Here is a 20,442-nt window from a genome sequence, read left to right as displayed (position 1 = left end):
CCTCCCTCAGAAGTAACTGCTTTGTGAGCCAATGGAGGGGAAGGAAAAGTCAGAGAGTTCTGGGCCCTGAAATTCACATGCTGGACTGACAGGTAAGGGATGGGCTAAGCAGAGTCAGAGTGCTGTGAAGAAGGGCTTGTGTGTGGAGATAGAAAGAATAGACTGGCCCTGACTGGTTTGGTTCAGTGGATAGACTGTCGGCCTGAGGACTGCAGGGTCCCAGGTTCGATTCCAGTCAAGGGCATGTACCTTGGTTGCAGGCACATCCCCAGTGGGGGGTGTGCAGGAGGCAGCTGATTGGTGTTTCCCATTGATGTTTCTGACTCTCTATTCCTCTCCCTTCCTCTCCGTAAAAAATCAATAAAATGTATTTTTTTAAAAAAGACTGAAAGGAGAAATGCCTGGAAGCCCAACGTAGGTCCCTCCTCACCTCTCCCTCCATCACCACCTCCTTATCCAGAATTCTCCCTGTGATTGTGGTGTGGAATGAGGATGAGCAAAGGCCCCATCTCCTCTCTGAAGGACCTTGGGTTTAGTCTCCAAATTTTCCCATGAAATGCCATCTCATTGAGTCCTTCTCCGGTCTCTGATCCCCTATCACCGGATCAGCCCAGATGTTTGGGTGAAACTTCTGACTTGTTTTCTCCAAATTCAGATTCTCCCTTGCTGATCCCTCTCACATAACTACTCCTACCACCTACAGCTTTGTCCCTGAGTGCAGAAGGCCCTCCTGGCTGGTGTTAGAGATATTAAAAAGCATTTGCTGAGGAATGATGAGGGGCACACTTCCTCCTCCTCTCATTCTTTTCTTGATTCACCCAACTAGTATTTTTATCAAATGCTTACCCCACTGGCTAACATTCTAAAGCATTACATGCGGACTCCTAAGATTTATGAGACTTTCTGATGGAAAACCGTTAAAAAATAACTGTCTAATGACAGTGCAATGCCTCCCCTTTCCCTGCTTTCTCAGTCTCCAAGCTCTTTGCACCGTCTAAGCTTTATACATCTCTTGTTATTGTCTCTGCCTGACCAGAAAACCAGCCCCATGAGGGCAGGAACTTGGTGTCAGTTTTGTCTCTTGTTCACTCCCTGTCATCTAATGAACAATCAGTAAATAAATGTTTCAATGAACAAATGTGCATCTATGTCCCAGGTTGATGCTGGTTGTTTTTACATATTATCTCATCATCATATCAGCCAGTGAAGCACATTTAATCACTTCCATTTCAGTGATGAGGAAAGTGGAGTCCAGGAGCTGAGTTCCCCAAGGGTGACAGACATAGAAAATGCCGGAGCCCGGATTCTGGCACAGGACTCAGCTGTGACACCTGCAAACGCCTGTCAGGCAAGAGGTGCTCACAGGACCCAGTCCGTCAGGCAGCAGGACAGAACCAGGGGGTCGCTGACAGCCACACTGACCTGCATGTGAAGGACATGAGTGTGGGCAGGAGCAGCAGGGCTGCCTCTGGAGGAGAAGGTCTGGATTCTGGAAGGGCATGGCTAGGACAAGACAGGCTCAGGCTCTGTGAGGTGGGATTGGGCCATGAGGCCAGACCATGAGTGCATATGGGGAGCAGGGAAAATATGGGAAGTTACGAGCTGGTTCTGCATTCATTCATTCAATTAGTCATTCATTCAACATGTATTAAATATCTACTGTCTTCCAGGTAAAAACCTAAGCTCTGGGAATATAAAAGTGATTAAAACACACATTTACTCTCCAGGGACTTGTAGTCTGGAGGCGAAGAAGCAGACACCAGCAGAAGTTGTGGGAAATGTTTGCAAGAGCTCAGGAGGCACAACAATAGATGCCTCGAGCTCACGGGGAGGGAGCTTCAGGAGGGCTGGCGAGGTGCAGAGATGGCGTCACTGAAGAGTCCTGTCTTGAGCTGAATTAAAAAAAAAACCCACGTTTTTATTAATTTGTTTTTCAGAGAGTGTGGAAGGGGGAGAGAGGAGAGGAGGGGAGGGGAGGGGAGGGGAGGGGAGGGGAGGGGAGGGGAGGGGAGGGGAGGGGAGGGGAGAGGAGAGGAGAGGAGAGGAGAGGAGAGGAGAGGAGAGGAGAGGAGAGGAGAGGAGAGGAGAGGAGAGGAGAGGAGAGGAGAGGAGAGGAGAGAAGAGAGAGAGCCATCGATGTGAGAAATATCAATCAGTTGCCTCCCACACACACCCTGAGCAGGAATCGAACCGGTAACATTTCAGTGCAACCTTTTGGATGACTGGTTGGTGTTAGCTGGGAGCTGGGGAGCTCAGAAGAGAGCTCCAGGCAAGAGTAGCAACAGAGAGTCATGAGATGAGCTGGTCAGTGGACCATCCCTTTAGGGGGCTGCAGAGAACGCGCACCGAGACAAGGCAGGGAGGACTGGTGGAGGCCTGGTCGTACAGTCCTGCTGGCTGTGCCAGTGGACGCTGACTTTATTCCGTACACCAGGGCCCAAAGCTTTGTCTGTAAAGTACCAGATGGTGCTACAAAAGCAGCCACGGACAGTGTATAATATGTGGGCATGGCTGTGTTCCAGTGGAAATAGCCTGTGACGTGGCAAGAGCTTGCGTGCCCATCACAGAGGATGGGCGGCCCCACCAGTGTTCCTTGGAGAGCAGCAAAGAACATTGATGAGGGGGAAGCTGATTGAATGATTCTCTCTCATCACTGATGTTTCTCTCTCTCTCCCCCTTCCTTTCTGAAATAAAAAAATATATATAAAAAATGCCTGAGTAAACAGTATTATTGTTATTATTTTTTAACCCTCATCTGAGGACAGGCTTACAGAGAGAAAGGGAGAGAGAGAGAGAGAGAGAGAGAGAGAGAGAGAGAGAGAGAGAGAGAGAGAGAGAAAGAGAGAGAGATCAATCGGTTAACTTACTGGAGATCAAACCCACAACCTCCCAGGTAGGTACCCTGTGCAGGAATCAAACCTGCAACCTTTTGGTGCACAGAATGATTCTCAAACACTGAGTCACTCCAGCTGGACAACGGTAAACATTATTAACTTTTAAAAACTTCAAACCTTGAGAACATGCCTTTTTAATGTTCTGGATTGATGAAATAGGACATATTCATAAAGCAATGCTGGTCATGTCACAGTATGATGGTTGTCTTGAAGATAACCACTCATGAGATAGTTTGAGTTGTGAGCTGAACTAGCCATCTTTTTCATGGACCACATATTTCTGGAAAGAACAACTGACAGACAAGTTATGTTACCCGTGTTGGATATTTGGCAGATATTTTCTAAAGATGAATGAAGTGAGCCTGTCACGTCAAGAAAAACAACTGACAGTGTTTGATAAAATTTGAGCTTCCAGGAATAAATTACAATTTTGAAAAACATTCAACTACCATTGATAGATAGCCTGATGGCTAGTCAGGGGCCGACAGCTGGTCTTCCAAATACTTAGAAGACTTTTCTGACAATGTCAGTGGTGACATCGAAAACTGTCTAAAATACCTTTATTAATTTGAGAGAGGGAGAGCAAGACAGAAACATCAGTTTGTTGTTCCACTTACTTATTGGCTAGTCCTTGTAGGTGCCCTGACTGGGGATCAAGCCCACAATCTTGGTGTATCCAATGATGCTGTAACCAACTGAGCTACCTGGCCAGGACTGTTATTTTTTAAATATTGTATAATGAAATGTGCCAATATTTGGAAGATCTCCATAACTCAGTGAACCAGTATTTTCCAAAAAATCAATAGGTGTTTTTTTTTATATTGATTTCTGAGAGGAAGGGAGAGATAGAAACATTAATAATGAGGGAGAATCATTGATTAGCTGCATCCTGCATACCCCTACTGGGGATTGAGCCTGCAACCTGGGTAAGTGCCCTTGACGAGAAATGAACTTGGGACCCTTCAGTCTGCAGGCTGACGCTCTATCCACTGAGCCAACCCAGCTAGGGTGAAAATATCAATAGGTTTTAATGTAAGAGTATGAAAAACCATGGATATAGTTTCAGATGCCACACTGTTAACTAATCTTTAAGAAACTACCACTTGCTCAGTTTTAGTGTAGTATCAGAACAGCCACAAGTATCGGAAGAGACCATAAAATCCTCCTCCCTTTTCCTACTATATATTGGGGGTGAGGCTGGATTTTCTTTCTTTCCTTTTTAAAAAAAATTCTTTATTATTTTTTAAATCCTCACCGAGCATATGTTTTTATTGACTTGGAGAGGAAGGGAGTAAGTGAGGGAGGGAGAGGAAGCGAGAAGGAGGGGAAGGGGGAGAGGGAGAGGGAGAGGGAGAGGGAGGGAGGGGGGGAGAGAGAGAGAGAGAGAGAGAGAGAGAGAGAGAGAGAGAGAGAAACATTGATGTGAGAGAGAAGCATTGATTGAGCCCACAACCTGGGTATGTGCCCTGACTGAGACTGAACCTGCGACCATTTGGTGCTCGGGACAACGCTCTAACTGACCGAGCCACACTGGCAGTGTACTTTGGGGATCTTTTGACAATATCTACCACAAGTGAGCATGATCTACCCTCCAACCCAACAATTCTACTTAATGTATATATCCGACAGAAATGCACACATGTGCTCATCAAAAGAGAGAATATACATAAGCAGCATGACTCATATAGCTAAAAACTGGAACTACTCAAAAATCTAGTATACTGACATAATGAAAGACCGTACAACAATGAGAATGAACTATAACTAAATGTTACAAAATGAATGTATCTCACAGTAATCTTTAGTGAAGGAAGTCAGGCACAAGAGTATATACAGTATGATTCTGTTTGTATAAAACTAAATCAAAACTAATCCGGGTATTAGAAGTTAGGATACGGTTACTCTAGGAAGGAGGGCAGTGACTTAAAGAGGGCACAGGGTGTCTCTAGGGCTGCTGGAAAGGTTGTTTCTTGATTTGGGAGCTGTGTTCAACTTGTGAAACTTCAGAGACCTGTAGTTACATTTTTATTTATACTGAAAAAAAGAAAAAGAGGCAAAATGAAGCAAAATATTAGCGTGTTTGGTTTTTCTCTCGACTTTTATATATATTTAAATTGCTATATTCATTTAAAATATTTAAAAAATAGCCCGGCTGGTGTGTCTCAGTGGTTGAGCTTCAACCTATGAACCAGGAGGTCAAGGTTTGATTCCTGGTCAGGGCACATGCCCAGGTTGCGGGCTCGATCCCCAGTAAAGGGCATGCAGGAGGCAGCTGATCAATGCCTCTCTCTCATCATTGCTGTTTCTATCTCTCTCCCTTCCTCTCTGAAATTAATTTTAAAAAAAAAAATATATATATATACATATCCTATATAATAAAACCCTAATATGCAAACCGACTGAAAGGCAGAATGGCTGGTGGCTATGACACACACTGCCTCCCGAAAGGGAGGTGATTGGGGGTGGGGCGGGCCAGCGGATGGTGCCAGACCGCCAGCTGGGGGCCCCCCTGCCCCCCAATTGCCCTGCCTGCTGGTCGCCCTGCAGATGGACCTGATCGCCGGTCAGGCCTAGGGACCCGACCCTATATACTGGGAACAGGTTCTTAGATTTAAAAATTAAAACCTGGCAAGGCTACTCTAACACTGAAAAAAACAGGATGATGCAGTGATGACATGCATGGACTCTGGCTTGCACATTTTGTGCTCAACCCTGACTCTGACACTTATAATAACTGTGTGACAAAGCCAATTACTTAACTTCTCTCTGCTTCAGTTTTCCTCCCATAAGATGGGGAAAATGGTACTGCTGCCTCAGAAGGATCATGCTATGTACTATTTTTTATAATTAGGGCAAAAAAATGTAGCTGCCCATACAACAGTACCTTCCCGCCCCATCGCTATCCCCTCCCTCTGCCCGATGGCATGCGCCTTGGCCGGCCTGGTGCCACCTGCTCGCTGGCCCGGCCCCCCTGCCGACTGGTGGTTCCCTCGTTTGGTCGATTTGCATATTATACTTTTATTATATAGGTCCTATATTATAGGATAAAGCATGTAGGCACTGCTAATATAGTCTTTCTTAAGCACCGAAAAGTGCCAATTCTTCACTGTCCTTAGGGGCTATTATTTCTGAGGACTCCCATCTATTTGACTCACCTGAATAGCTGCTTCTGGGAACTTTTCTCTCAAGATTCAATGTTTCCTTTCCATTCTCCAAATTGTAGTTCTCAGGCTTGGAAACTGGAAGCCCTGATCAAAAGAAAGAAAGGAAGAAAGAAAGAAATGGGACTTACTAATAGCTATTTGTGATGGGCAAACATCTATCCTAGAGCATAGTGCCAAATCCCTGATCTACAAAGAGGACGGGAATTACAGGAAGATCTGGAGTGAGGGAAGATGGACCTCCACATGAAGCTTAAGATATCTGTAGGAATCTGGGCCTGGTAAGGAGTTTCTATGCACTGGAAAACACAAGTGTTCGTGCCCGTCAAAAGAGGAGAACTCATCTTTCTTCACTGAGGAAGTTCCAGAGAGACGCTGCAGACCAATCCTCAGCTTAGGGAAGGAACTGGAGAAAAGAGGACCCCAGTGGCAGCACCACACGTTGTGACTGTGGTAACTAGAATTTTTGTCTTCTGCTTTTCCTTTCTTCCTTCTTTAGCTACTAGAACCCACTTTCCTAGGGAATTTATTACATGAGGTTGGGGAGGGGTAACATAGTTCTTACCACATCCATACAAACACATATATGCACTTGTACACATGTGTGCGCACACATGCACACAGGTACACACAGGCTCCAAACTGCCCAGAGTAACCTATTTCCCTGGCTCTAGTCGTTGTTTCATTAACCAACATGTGACCCTCTTTGCTGAAACTCCTAGGATAGAAGCACTACCTTTTTCCCTTAGTTCTCTAATTGGAAGAATAATATAACCTAGAGCTACTAAAGGCCATCTTTGCCACATGGGGAGACCCTAGGAATAAAGCCAGTAGGGCAAAGCCAAGCCACAGGATTTAAAAAAGAAAAAAGAAAGAAATTCCTGGTTATATATTTGATTCCCTGAATCAAGATTTTTCCCACGTGGGGAATGGAATCCAATACCTAAACTCTAGCTAAACCCACCTCTCCTCATTAACAGAAGCCTCATCGCCAGGCGATGGGCTCCAGCACTGTTACCTGAGGAAAGTGGCGGAAACCCAGTGCAGCTGGGAGAAGTATCTACCCCTGGAGGAAAGGTAGGGATACGTATGAGGCCCAGCATTATGACTGAAGGAAGACAAATATTTATAAGTCCACACTTAATCCAGTTTCACAATGCCTAGGTAAGAGCAAGCTTAATCAGATAAAAAACACCCCATCTTTCTACCTCCCATCAATATGCCAATGGATTTAACTGTTTTATAGAAAGACAGGTAAATAACCCAATTTAACTTCAAAAGCCACATTTTGAAGGCAGAGATGAGCAATAATATTTGGGCTACAGTACAGAAGCAAACTTATGTTGTAGTATTCATATTCACCTTGAGGATACTTCCAGATCACGGTGTGGGGCAATCAAGTACAAGTAAAAAGCAAAAGTCTTACTGCTGCTGAGAAAGTGCAATTTAGTTCTATCAAAGGACTACCAATAGAGAAAGTAACTATGGAGGAGCACCAAAATCTATATACAAATACCATCCAATCTTTTCGAGTCCTGAGCTGCGCATATGAAAAGCACAACTTTAAGTAGACCACAACAGCTGGGGGGTAACATGCTGAGGACAGACTTTAGAAATGACAGATTTCTAGAAAGTGCGGTTGTACTTATCCCATATCAGTATCGACAAGCTGTTAATATGGGCTTTTAGTTGAAAATTCGTAAGGCCACAAACTTCAGAGAAGAGAAATACCTTAAAAAGTAATTTGCCCTCTCTAGGGGTAAGCACTGCACTTAGGGGTAAGGGGAAAACGAAAACAGAACCATCTGAAAAAAAAAAAATTTAGGCAGGATCAACAGTTACTCAATTCCAGAGGATGCTCAGGAAAATGTTATCTCTTTAAAAAAAATAGATTAATTTACTTAACTTACAATAAATATGGTGTTTTTTTTTTAATCAATGGAAAAAAAGAACGACTCCCTGCCCCCTAAGCTAGTGTGAATTAGGTTTCTGTCACTTGAATCCAAAAAATCCTAATACAAAACAAGCATAGGCAGTTCACCAAGAACCTAGAACAGGAATAGATTGTCTCTGGGTCCAACAGGATTCAGACTCTATGACTCCGGAATGGAAAAGCGAAGGCTTTGTGAAGCTATTTCACTGTCAATAAAGAATGATGTCCCTGAGCAGACTGCAGAGTCACAATGAGAAGCCGTCCTTACAGAGCGAGACCAGGTTCCTATAGTTCTCCAGCATTACGTCCCTCTGTGCAGGATCCAGCTTCCCCCACTCCTCGGGGGTAAGGTCCATGGCCACATCCTTGAACGTCACGGACGCCTAAGACACAAAACATACTTCTGTTCACCATCTTTCACTTGACAGCATCCCTCGCCCCCCGCAGTTCTGGTGGCCCTGGAGCAAAGCGACTGAGTCCATCTGAAGTGACAGCGATAAATGACAAGTGTTCTACTAGTATTCAGAGTCTGAATATTCTATGTAAAGCCACTGGTATCAGTTATGTGCCAGGCGCGCTCTGCTAGGTTCAATATGAGAGTTTCTCCATTGAGAGACATCACTTTTCTGGGAAATAAAGAGTTAAAAATAAACCATGAACTAATGAGTTGACGATGCAGTTTGGCAAAGTAAACAAAATAGAGGAGGAAAAAGCCTGTCTGCATAACTCTCCTCGTGCGTCCTCAATAAAAACTTGAAGAATCAATCTAGCCAATCAGAAGATGAGTTGAAATACAGACCTTGTGAGTGGATAAGTCATGGAATGAAATGACTGGCAGTGAGCACCAAATCCAATTAAGCATGGAATTAATTTAAAGCAAAAGCAGTAACTGAAAAATGATGGCAACAGATTGAGTAAGGGACCAGAAAGAACTGAGGTTTATGTGTAAATACCATAGAATTAAGTTTTATAAGACAAAAAACAGCAACAAAACTGTAAGGAGGTAAATACATATAAGTATTATTATATGCCTATTTATTTATTTAGAGAATATGAAGTTTATTTTTACTTTTTAGAGAGTGAGGGAAAGAAAGAACAAGAGCGAGAGAGTGAGAGCGTGAGAGCGTGAGAGAGAGAGAGAGAGAGAGAGAGAGAGAGAGAGAGAGAGAGAGAGAAACATTGATGTGCTACAGACACATCGATTCCTTGCCTCCCATACATGCCCTGACTGCAACCTAGGTATGTGCCCTGACCATGAATTGAACCCGTGACCTCCGGTACATGGGACGACACACCAACCAACTGAGCCATACCAGCCAAGGCATTACATGCCTTTTAAAATAAAACCATAGAGAATGTGAATAATATTCCAAGGTTACTGAAATAAATATATATCATCAAATGCTATAACTGGATAGAAAACACCTATTTAAACATTCATGAAGCATTTTCAAAAGTAACAAAGTAAATTTAAATAGATTCCAAGCATAAATAGAACAGAGCAAAAACTGATAACTGAAAAAAAAATCAGAATGTCAAAATAATAAAATGCAAAACCAATGCCAAATCACTAAAACTATACTCAGAGGTAATTTCATAGCTTTAAACACTTCCATTTCATTAAAAAATAATGTAAATAAATGAGCAAAGCATACAGGTCAAGTTAGAGAAAGAACAACATACTAAGAGAAACAGAAAGAATTACAGGATAAAAGCAGAAATTAAAGGGGTGGGGGGGAGACAAGAACATAGGTTAGCTGGGAGGTCTAAATAAGGTCAGTAGGTTGTAGTACTGTATCAATGCTGGTGTCCTGATTTTGGAAAATAAGAATGAAGTGAGATAAAGTGTTATCTTTTGGAGAATATGAATGGAGGGTAAATCCTAACCCTAACCCTAGTAGGTAAGAAATCTTTCTACCGTTAACATTTCTTTAAGTCTTAAATTATTTCAAAATAGTTTCCAAAAACAGAAATAATCTGAGACTTAAAAACATACAACAATCATCCTTGGAAAATAAAATAAAATGTAAATCACTAAGTAGACAAGACATTTTGAGGAAAAATGACTGAGATCTTACAGCCTGCATATCCACAGCTAAATTGACACTCAATGAGAATTAACTTCCAGACAATTAGAAGAAAAAATCAGGACACAAATGCAAACCAATGCACAAAAAGCAGAAACACACACAAAAGAAACAAGGAAAGCATAGTAAATAGAATATAAAAATCACATGGCAAGGAAAATTCGAAACATACGATCATATTAATGCGAATGAGTTAATTTCCCTTTTAAAAAAAAAGTAAATGTTTTTTTTATTGATTTCAGAGAGAAGGGAGAGGGAGAGATAGAAACATGGATTGGCTGCCTACTGTTCATTTTCTACTGGGGATTGAGCCCCCAACTCAGGCATGTGTCCTGACCAGGAATCAAACCAGTGACCTCCTGGTGCATGGGACAACATTCAGCTAACTGAGCCACACTGGCCTGGTGAATTAATTTCCCTTAAAAAAAGCCAAATCCTGTTTATACAACAACCCTCCTAAAAACACCCCAAAGTTGGGGACTGGCAGTGGGAGAAATCAAAGGAAACATTACATGTCTGAATATAGGAGTGCAAGTTCACCAAGAGCATATGGAGAGATATACTGGGAAATCAAACTGTTACCCTCAGTAGGGAGAAGAAGGGGACTGAATTTGAGGAGGAAGTAATATTACTTTTACATTTACATATGTTTGTGCTGTTCACCTGGTTACAACCAGACAAGAATTAAAACTTTAATACTTTTAAAAAATTGAATACAGGAAATACAAAACACAGTCCAGGCAAATTCTAATAAGATAGTTATAATATTAGCATCACACCACATCTAATGCAATGCAAAAAGGACAAAAGTTTTAAAAAATTTCCATAAAAGGTTTAATCTATCTGAGGCGCTAACTGTCTTGAATCAAAGTGTTCCTCTGGCACTTGTAGTTGGATTTTCCTTGGCTACTATGCTGGCCAGTGAGTTCAGGTAGAATTCATTGTATCTCTGACTCATGGTGGTATGTGTGCTTCCATGTGTGTGTGCAGGTATATTCCATAGGTCTGCCCAAATTGGTCCAAGAATGGGCGTAATGGCTGTCAAAGAGTTAACCCCTGGACTTTTGCTGGAATGAATAGGAGGGAAGCTGCCCTTTGTCTGGGGTCCTCAGCCTGGGAAGCTGTAAGCCTAGATGTGGTAGGGGCCAGCAGGAGGAAGAACACTTGCTTGAGAGGAAAACCCACAGAGAGAAAAGAAGAAGTCAGTGAAATGGAGGAAATGGGTTCTAATGTTATTACTTGAGCTCTTTTTCTAGTTAGACCTGGATTTTTCAGTCATGATAGCCAATAAATACCTTTCCCTTACATCAGTTTGAGCTTTTATCATCTGCAACTTAAAGCTTCTTGACTAATAGTCTTCAATACTAATGTAAGGCAGTTGAGAAACCAATGAAGACAGGGAAGTATATAAGGACCCCAAGAAGTCACTTTTACAAACAGTACCAATGCACAATATGGACTTTTTACACTTGGAATCACAGTAGCAAAGAAAAAGGCTAATTCAGGAATCGTGGCCACACACATCATGAAGAGCTCTTTTCTCTTACCTAACTTCTTTTAATAAAAATTTCAAACATCCAAACGTTGAAAGACCAATACACGAATCACCCATATAGTACAACCACGATTTAAATTTTTTTTTTCTTTTTTTCTCTTTATTTCAGAGAGGAAGGGAGAGGCATAGACAGAGATAGAAACATCAATGATGAGAGAGAATCACTAATCAGCTGCCTCTTGCACACCCCCTACTGGGATCGAGCCCACAACCTGGCATGTGCCCTTGACCGAAATTGAACCCGGGACCTTTCAGTCCGCAGGCCAACACTCTACCCATTAAGCCAAATCAGCTAGGCCAACCACCACTTAAATGAAACAATTCTTAATATTTGCCTTTGTTAAGACAGATTGGAAAACTGTTTCACTTTCTAAACTTGTGCATTCATCATCTTGGAGGGCTGGATTTTAACTCTTTAAGTTAAGCCTTCCGTAGGCTTTCCTTTTCAAGTGCTATTCTGAACTTTTGAGCACTTACTATTTTCATAACTCACTTCAGCACTAAAGAAAGGTGCTTTCTTAATTTCTTACATAACAGTCATGTGTATGTTGATTCCCTTGCAGAAACATAAATTTTAAGATACACCCCGAAGATTAAAAATGGTGGCAGAGTAAGTGGATGCTACACAGACACACCCCCAGGACCAAATTGGAATTACAACTAAAATACAAAAGAATCCTGAATAATCAACTGAAGATTAAGATATGCCCCATATTTTCTATTAAAATAGTTTCCTACGTTACCAAGCTCAGCAACTAGCACAATAGGCAAAGAAGGGTAATTATGCTCCTTACCTGTCTGTTGACTGACAATAAGTATAACTAGATGGAGAAGATGCCATGGGTTAGCAGAAAACATTTTCTACTGAGTCCATTAGCCACCCGAGTAGTCTTAGATTAGAACTCAGCTCCCCAGATGGGCTCTAGTAGACAAAGAAACTTGACATCAAAAAGAAGGGTGCGCCTGTACTCTGAGAAATAAGGTGGAATTTCAATAATCAGTACAGACTCACCTGGGATCTGGCTGTGAGGCAGAGAGCTGCCACTTCTCCCTTTTCTGTGCTCTTCTCTTGGGAATAGAAAGAATCCTGGAAAGACGTAGCTACGGGCAAGAAAGCGGTAATTGTGGGATCTAAATCTATGTTGTGCTTCAGATTTACAAGACAAAAATTCCTCCCTCTAGGAATGATGCTCCCTCAAATACTGCACCTGAAGGCAGCCCAGACAACCCTTGACCCTGGGGTCATGGAGAAAGTCCAGGAACGTTGCCACTTGGACATAACACCTACTGGCAGGGGCACTCTCTAATCTAGAAATGAGAATAATAAGCCAGTTTATTTCCAAGCTTAATGTACATTAAATTAATATAAGAAAAATAGGCTCAGTTCTCAAAAATCACCCTGCAAGCTTATGTAAATGTAGATCACTAGATTCCCCTTCCTAATAATTGCTACTAGTAGTTGGGTCTGAGGTGCACTCCAGAAATCTAATGAGCAGGCCATGGGTCAGGAGAAAACGTTTTCTACTGAGTCCATTAGAAAAGGCTGACATGAGGTCCCAGACCAAACTTCAAGAAAGACCGGGCTAGTCAATCACCGCCCTCTGCGCCTGTTCTCTGCGATGCAAAACAGCAGTATCTGCGCCACTGACATAACAGGATTGTTGTGCCACGGGAGTAACAGAGGTGGGGAGATGTTTTCTGCCAGCCAAATACGCTACGTTCTCAGACTCCCTGACAGCTGGGTGAAAAGAACGTGGGAGAAAAAGTGACTGAGGCTGTGCTCTGGCCTGAGCTGCTAACATTTTGGGGTGGCTTTCCAGGACCCACTGTGCACCAGCTCAGGGGGAGAGGGGGTCCCCCACACCAAGCCCTGCATGCTCAGGCAAGGAGCCCAGCCACGTCCCAGACAAAGGAGACTGGCAGAGCCGCCCGCCAAGGGCCACCTCCCCGGGGGCAGCCCATTTCCTTTCGGGGAGGAACGGCCCCTTCCACACACAGTCCAACATCCCCGCAACTCTCACCTCTCTTCGCGGGCATCTCGGCCCAATCTGCCTCCATGATCCCCAATCCTCCCGGTTCCGAAGATTCGGAGCTCCCGTCTCCGCGCTCCTTAATCCGGACCTCTCGGCACGTCACCGCGAGAAGCCCTGTCCTCCCGCCGGCCGGCCCTCGGGGCGCTGCGGAAAGGCCGGGTCAGGTCAGGCCCCGCTTCTTCCTCGGTCCCGGGATGTCGGCACCTGGATCCCGCGGGGGGCCAGGTCCCCGAGACGGATCCTCGGATGCCTGTTCCGGCCGCTCGGCACTGTACCTGCGGGGACCGAGCAGCTTGGAGGAGATGGTGCCGGGTTCGGGCTCTCTCTGAAGCCCGCGCCGGCCCGCGCCCCGCCCGTCGCGCCCGCCAGCACCGCGCTCGCACCCGCGTCCCCGGGAGGCGGCAGCCGCCGGAGGGAGTCCGGCCGGAGCGGGAGGGGATGGGCTCATGGTCCGCCCTCGAGGCCCCTTCCACAAATGCGCGCTCCGGCCCCGGCTCGGCACAGACTGCTGCCTCGGGGGCCGCCACCGGAGCCGAGCGCCGAAAAGCGGCCTCCGAACCCCACTCACCTCCCATCCGGGCTTGACAAAGGCTCCGAACCTCTCGGGCCAGCCCGGAGCCGCGCATGCGTAAGAAGGGGATGGGGCGAGGCTGGCGAGCCTCATCCAGCCCAGAACTACGATTCCCAGAAGGCCCCGGGCACGGCCAACCTCCGTTTCTCAGCAGGTGGGAGCACACGTGGCGCTGTCGGGGGGTGGGGTGGGGGGTGGGGGGTGGGGGTGGGAATTGGGGTCCGGGGGTGGGAATTGGGGTCCGGACGTGAAGAAGCCGACTCGCTCCTTCTCGCGAGAGTACGGGCTGCATCACCCACGTGAGGAGCATCGCCCGGGAGAGCGCTGACGTCAGGGACTCGGAGCCTAGTCTGTGCGGCGCGGCGCTGGGGGGACCACGGTCCGGGGCTCAGGGCCGCCGAGGAGTTCCACCTGCGTTAACGTAACGTAAGATGTATGCGAGCTGCCTTTTCCATATATTTTACCTCAACACACTCCTTGGCCTTCAAATAACACGGAAGGTGTACTTTTAGGAACAGTGGGGTGTACAGGGACACCGATGTTCGTGCCTCCATAGACGACTTGTAACACTGAAAATGCCCCAGTGAGGGAGAGAAGTGGAAAGTGTTCAAACAGTCCCAGTAAATCTGAGCACCATGTCCTTGTGAGCAAGCGTGACATCAGCTTTATCAGGAGAGGCGGTTCCCTCAAAGCGTGGTTAGTCTCTCCTCACCTCCCACCCGGCTCAGTGTGTCAGCTGCCTCCTCTTCACACGCCCATCTGCACAAGCAGGAGTGAGAATATCCTCAGCTCTTCTCCCACTGCGGTTACCGCCCAGTCCTGTTTCTTATTTCGTAAAGAACTCTCCCACGTGTCCATCGCTCTCTGGCCACTGGCTTTCCCTTCGTTTTGGCCCCCGCCCTTTCACTAGGGTTACGGTCAGCCTCCCAACTCATTTCTCTGACTCACTCAGCGTTGCTTTACACCAATCTGTTCTCCACCCTTTGCGGCCAGTGACCATCCTAAAGCAAGAACATAACGGCACTTTCCTGCTTAAAACTTGCCAGTGGCTTTCGCACACCTTGGGGAAGGATGGTTTTTAGTTCCCACAGGATGGCACCCTTTGTCCAGCTCCCATTTTCTGTGCCTCCTGGTATTCACACCCTTATTTACACCCCCCACCCCGCTCCCTGTGCAGCCCACATCCCCTCCCCTTCATGTGTTGCAAAGAGGGACCTGTAGGGAGAAACCAGGGGCAGGAACAGCTTTCGGGGCAGTGGATCCCCTAGAGGTCTTGCTGTGATCAGACCCCAGGACAGGGCCAGCAGGTGGAAATGGGGTTCCAGAGGGGTCCCTTATCTATTCCAATGGGAATCCTAGCCCTCAGGCTGTCACACCTTTTCCTCTGCAGTGGAGGTCTCAGCAGATCACACTGTGTGCGTGTGTGTCTGCAGTGGAGGATTACAGGGGTAGAGAACCAGCAAAACAGGGCTCTGAGGCCTTCCTCCTGGTGACTGGGAACTGTCTTTATGGTTCCCAGTCCTGAGCTCCGCACAGGAGAACAGAGAGGAGCTGACTGATGGGGTCCTCACCTCCATGCCCCTGGAGGAGGCACAGGTGCCCATACACCTTCCAGCGTGCAGCATGGCCGCAGGGTGAGTGCAGGTGCTGAGGTGACCCAGACTCCAGGATCCCATGTAGTCAAAGGCAGCCCGAGGTTCCAGAAGCTGCCCTGCTACTCCCCTAGGTCCCTCCTAGAGTCCAATTTCCAAAGGGATCTGAGGCCCATATCCTCCCCACAACCCACTCTCACTGTCCAGTCCCTTTCAGATGAGATGAAAGTCACTGCCCACAAAGTTTTTGGAATATTAGAAGAGAGACTTTGTACCATTTCCCATCATGTTCAGTCAAGAGTGTTTTTTGCATTTTTCTACAGATTTTCCCTTTTTAATGCCCATCTCCAAGTGTCCATGTCGGCCTCACAAGCCTTACACACCTTCTCCCACTCTTACACATCATTGTGATTAGTGGCGATGCTTTTCCCAAAAGGACATGGGGCTTAAGGTACCAAGTCTGTTGCTTTGCCCTTTGCTGCCCTGAGGACCACATCCCTGTGGCCCCTCCAGGTCAGGAGCTGGGGCTGCCCTGGGATGTACAACATACCGAGAGGGGGGGGCTGTTATCAGGGCTGGCGATGCAGCTGTTCATTTCTGTGGGACTTGGACGTGACTCCCTCCTGTTTTCTTGTCAGCGGTGCTGCCCTGAACACCCCACTTGTCCTCATATCCAGACTCTCCCACCCCAGGAAAAGCCTATGTGTTCCCATCTTAGAATGGGGTGCTCTGTCAGAAATCCCGGGGTGACCTTGGTAACACAGGGAGCTGTTGTCCACCCTCTACTAAGAATGACTAAGATACCAGTGTGTCTCATCATAACTCACCTCCAAGTCTATGTTGCCTTCCGAGAACCTTTTCTCTTGTCCATGTAGAAAACGTGGAAACCTGTGCAGAATTTTTGTGAATTTATTTGAGCCAAAGTGTAGACAATTGCAGTGAAGCAAAATCTCAACGGAATGAGATAGTAATGCCCCAGAGAATGGCAGCTTTGCACTTCATTCTATGCATTACAATCAAAAGTGGAGACTTGTGTGGTTTTATGAAATTCATTGTTGGTAGATGAGGGAAGCAGGAGAAAACACAGCAGGGAAATCTCTGGGCCTGGAAAAAAGGTAAAATGATAGACATGCACTTCTTTCACTTCGGTGTGTATGGGACAGTTAACAGTCAACAATGAACTCAATAACAGTGAGGGGATGTGTGGTCTCTGCAGAGAGCAGAGCAGTGCTTGACTCTGAGGGTCTGAATAAAAAGGAAAATTTCTTTGACATTCCAAAAATATGTTGTCATAGATGCAAAAAGACAATAGACAGGCTCAGTTAAGATAAAGATTGACTTTTTTTCAGGGAAGATGACAACCTAGGACTGTGGTCAGCAAACTCATTAGTAAACAGAGCCAAATATCAACAATACAATGATTTAAATTTCTTTTGAGAGCCAATTTTTTTAAACTTAAACTATATAGGTAGGTACATTGTTATTAACTTAATTAGGGTACTCCTAAGACTTAGGGAGAGCCACATTCACGGTGCCAAAGAGCCGCGTGTGGCTCGCGAGCCGCAGTTTGCCGACCACTGGCCTAGGACACCAGTACCCACCATAAGCTGCTTTTAGTTAAAAACAACAACAACACAAAAACACCACACTTTAATTTCAGACCATCCTTTGTGGTTACTTTAGGTCTCCGAGTTTGCAAGACCCCCAGTTTAGCATCTGGTCCTGGGATCACTCCTGTCCCACCTCTTGCCGCCAATCACTGAGTGCTTGGGACTCAGTCTGAGCTGGAGCCCCCAGCCCACCTGGCAGTTTATGAACTGCCTCTGATGGCATGAGTCCCCTCTCCCAACACAGGTTAGAAATCAGACCACCACCTTGACGGCCGCGGGCTTGGACTGCATGCCCGCTGCATTCAACACACAGATACCCATGCATTTGTTTTCCACCTGGGAGGTGGAATGCTCCAGCCCCACTTGCGTGCCCAGGCTGTGTAGCCTCACCTTAACCAAGCTGCTCTTCTATAAGAAGCTGGAGAAGGAGCTCAGCACTGTGGTGGCCACTACTAAAATGCAAGGCTCCAAAATCTTCTTGAGGTCTGATGAGATTCTGCTGCCCCCTAGTGGTCAAGTGAAGACTGACCTGGTGCGGACCTCCCTGCTGTATCCTCACTACATCAAGAGAGAAGGCAAGCAGCTGCAGATCTTGCTTCAGCAGAAGCAGCGCCTTAACAAACAGACCATCCTGGGTTACCGGAGGCTCACCGTGGGCACCATCGACATGGCTGAGGTGATGCAGCGACCCCTCGAGGGTGGCCAGATGCTGAGACTCCATAGCACCAACATGGAGGAATCTGCCCACATGGCTGAGGTCAGCATGTCCTCCCTGTCCAGCCAGCCCATAGACCCCAAGGACAGCACCCAGAAGGCTGGCCCCAAGTCCAAGTCCCTGGTTCATTACTCAGAGGTGGAGTATGAAATATTCTCAGATCAGCAGGGCAGCTATGATCCTTGGCATGGGCAGGACCAAGAGGAGGAGGACTTCGACTTGGAGGAGCCCAAAAAGCAACGCCAAAGTGTAGTAAGATCGCCACTCATGACCAGGCAAGGAGATGCCAACAAGAAATTTGGGGCTTGGATGCAAGAGTGGGAGGAGGTCCTGGACTCAGAGCAGGAGTCTTCGGAGCATGTCCCTGAGGTGGAGGAGGACCTGGATCTGCTGTATGACTCACTAGAGAACCGTGACAGTGGCCCATGAGAGTGTCCTCAGCACCCCGAAGCCCACGCCATACTTGGAAGACCTGTCCCAGCCCAGCTGTCAGATGGAGAGCTAGAGCATCCACAGTGCCAGCGCCAGGAGGGGCCTCCAGGTCCAACTCATGTGACAGAGAAGATGAGCCCCAAGCAAACAGCAGGCACATCACCAAGACCGAGTCTCTCCTTATCGCTTCCACCAGATCCCAGGGGGAGCAGGCGGGCTGCTGGGGCTGGAGCACATCCCTGACGGAGCAGCAGGTGGCAGAGCCAGGAACAAGAGGGCCAACAGCCTGGACAACAAGCACTGCCCCGACCCCCTGAGCCAGCTGCAGATCCCCAGGGAGACGGTATATGACCAGCTGAACCACTTCCTCATCTCTGACAGCCAGCTGCCCCAGAACATCCTCCTGCTCAACATCTCCGACTGTTGAGTGTGTTTCTTTCCACGACTCGCGTGGAGTAGGGTTCGGTATCTGAAAGAGGAGCCGCACAGCAAATGAGAGAAAAAGACACGAGATAATTTTGCAATATTGGGGGACCAGGGGGCAAGTCCAGAAGGACTTCCCCTCCCTGTGCTCAGGCCTCACCAAGCTTTTATTGATCTGGGATGCACCCATAGCATAGCCCTAGGCAGGTGACCCCCTGCTTCAGGCAGACTAGCCCATCAGCAAGGATTTACATAATAATAAATGGGGGAGTAGTTTCAGCTACCACTGTCTGGACAAACAGAGGTGGCTCCTAGCTCAGACCTTTGGGAGGGCTTCAAAGGCACCCAGCCTTCGGGGGGTTCTCTGTCTATGCTTATCAGATAGTGAAGGCAATAAGCAGTTTCCCACATCCGACTGGCAGGGGCAGTTCCCGTCTGAGTCCCACAGGATCACATGCTGCCTGGGCTGTGCACCTGCTCCAAGACTGAGGTCCAGACGGCCTTCAGCACCATCATTTCATGGATGTAGAGATACCGTCACTACAATTCCCAGCCCCCCAGCCTGTGAAGATCGTGGTGTCAGGGGCACAGCAGTACTTTAGTGCTGTGCTATGGCTCTTCCTGAAGCTGCTCTCCTACAACCTGTGCCCCTGTCCCCCTGGCTGGGCTACATTCACTTGGTGGTCATCCTGCTGGGTTACCACCTCGTGGCCAGGTACCCGGGCTCCGTGCATTACCGCTACAACTGCCACTTCCAAGATCTGCCCAGGCGGGACCTGTTCTACAAGGAGGCCCAGAGGGCTGTGCAGGACACGCTGCCCATGGTGTTGAGAACCACACAGTGCGTCACAGGAGCCAATTGTGTCCACCAACTGCCCATCGTGGAGGCCACACTCACCGACAAACAGAGGAGCCCCAATGAGGAGTCCTTGAACATCATTCCCTTCGTGGGGGTTGTGGAGCTTGGTATTGTGAGACCATTCTGGGTCGCCTCAGGACACTCAGATTATGCGGCCCGCTTGGGCTCTAGAGTGCTGTTGTCCACCCTCCATACGGGTCTGCGGCAAACAAGGAGGCATCACACATCCTTCTCTACTCCCCGCCAGTGAGAGGAGATGAGTCCTCCCCCAGCCAGGGTGTTGGAGCTGAGCTGATGGGGCTGCAGGTGGACTCCTGGATGGCAGCCCAGCCCACAGACAGAAAAGGAGACTCTGAGAACAAAGCCCAGGCTACCGCCAACAACACCCTCCAGTTCCCCTTCCAGTTTCTCTAGGTGAGCAGGCTGCCCAGCAGTGGGGAGGCTGCAGCCACGCCCTCCAGGTCATGGACAAGGAGAACAACAAGAAGGTGATGTGTTTCCCAAGAAAACCAAGGACAAGGAACTGGAGAACCAGAGCCAGTGCCTGGAGGGCATCAGCCGCCTGTTCAGCAGGGCC

The 20,442-nt window shown here is 47.1% G+C and overlaps 1 protein-coding gene across 2 annotated transcripts; it reads right to left on the bottom strand.

Annotated features, from left to right (window-relative positions):
• Window positions 1-1,199: 1,199 nt before the first annotated feature.
• LOC308512611 (zinc finger protein 286A-like) lies at window positions 1,200-14,515 on the bottom strand. 2 transcript variants are annotated; one of them, XM_081115519.1, is made up of 6 exons: window positions 14,232-14,280; window positions 13,652-13,938; window positions 12,643-12,731; window positions 8,257-8,371; window positions 6,050-6,142; window positions 1,200-1,892 (listed from the first exon to the last, which is right to left on the bottom strand). In XM_081115519.1, the coding sequence occupies exons 2-6, from the start codon at window positions 13,686-13,688 to the stop codon at window positions 1,870-1,872; spliced, it is 357 nt and encodes a 118-aa protein (XP_080971645.1). In that variant the 5' UTR covers window positions 13,689-13,938; window positions 14,232-14,280; the 3' UTR covers window positions 1,200-1,869. The 2 variants fall into 2 exon arrangements, with proteins under 2 accessions (XP_080971645.1, XP_080971646.1); XM_081115520.1 differs by lacking the exon at window positions 1,200-1,892 and adding an exon at window positions 3,009-4,928 and having other exon boundaries at window positions 14,232-14,515.
• Window positions 14,516-20,442: the final 5,927 nt, after the last annotated feature.

This window comes from Myotis nattereri, assembly GCF_964212035.1.
Source record: "Myotis nattereri genome assembly, contig: HAP1_SCAFFOLD_356, whole genome shotgun sequence".
Taxonomy (NCBI): Eukaryota; Metazoa; Chordata; class Mammalia; order Chiroptera; family Vespertilionidae; genus Myotis; species Myotis nattereri.
Note: the sequence above shows the minus strand (reverse complement) of the source record. Positions and strands in the feature narration are given on the sequence as shown.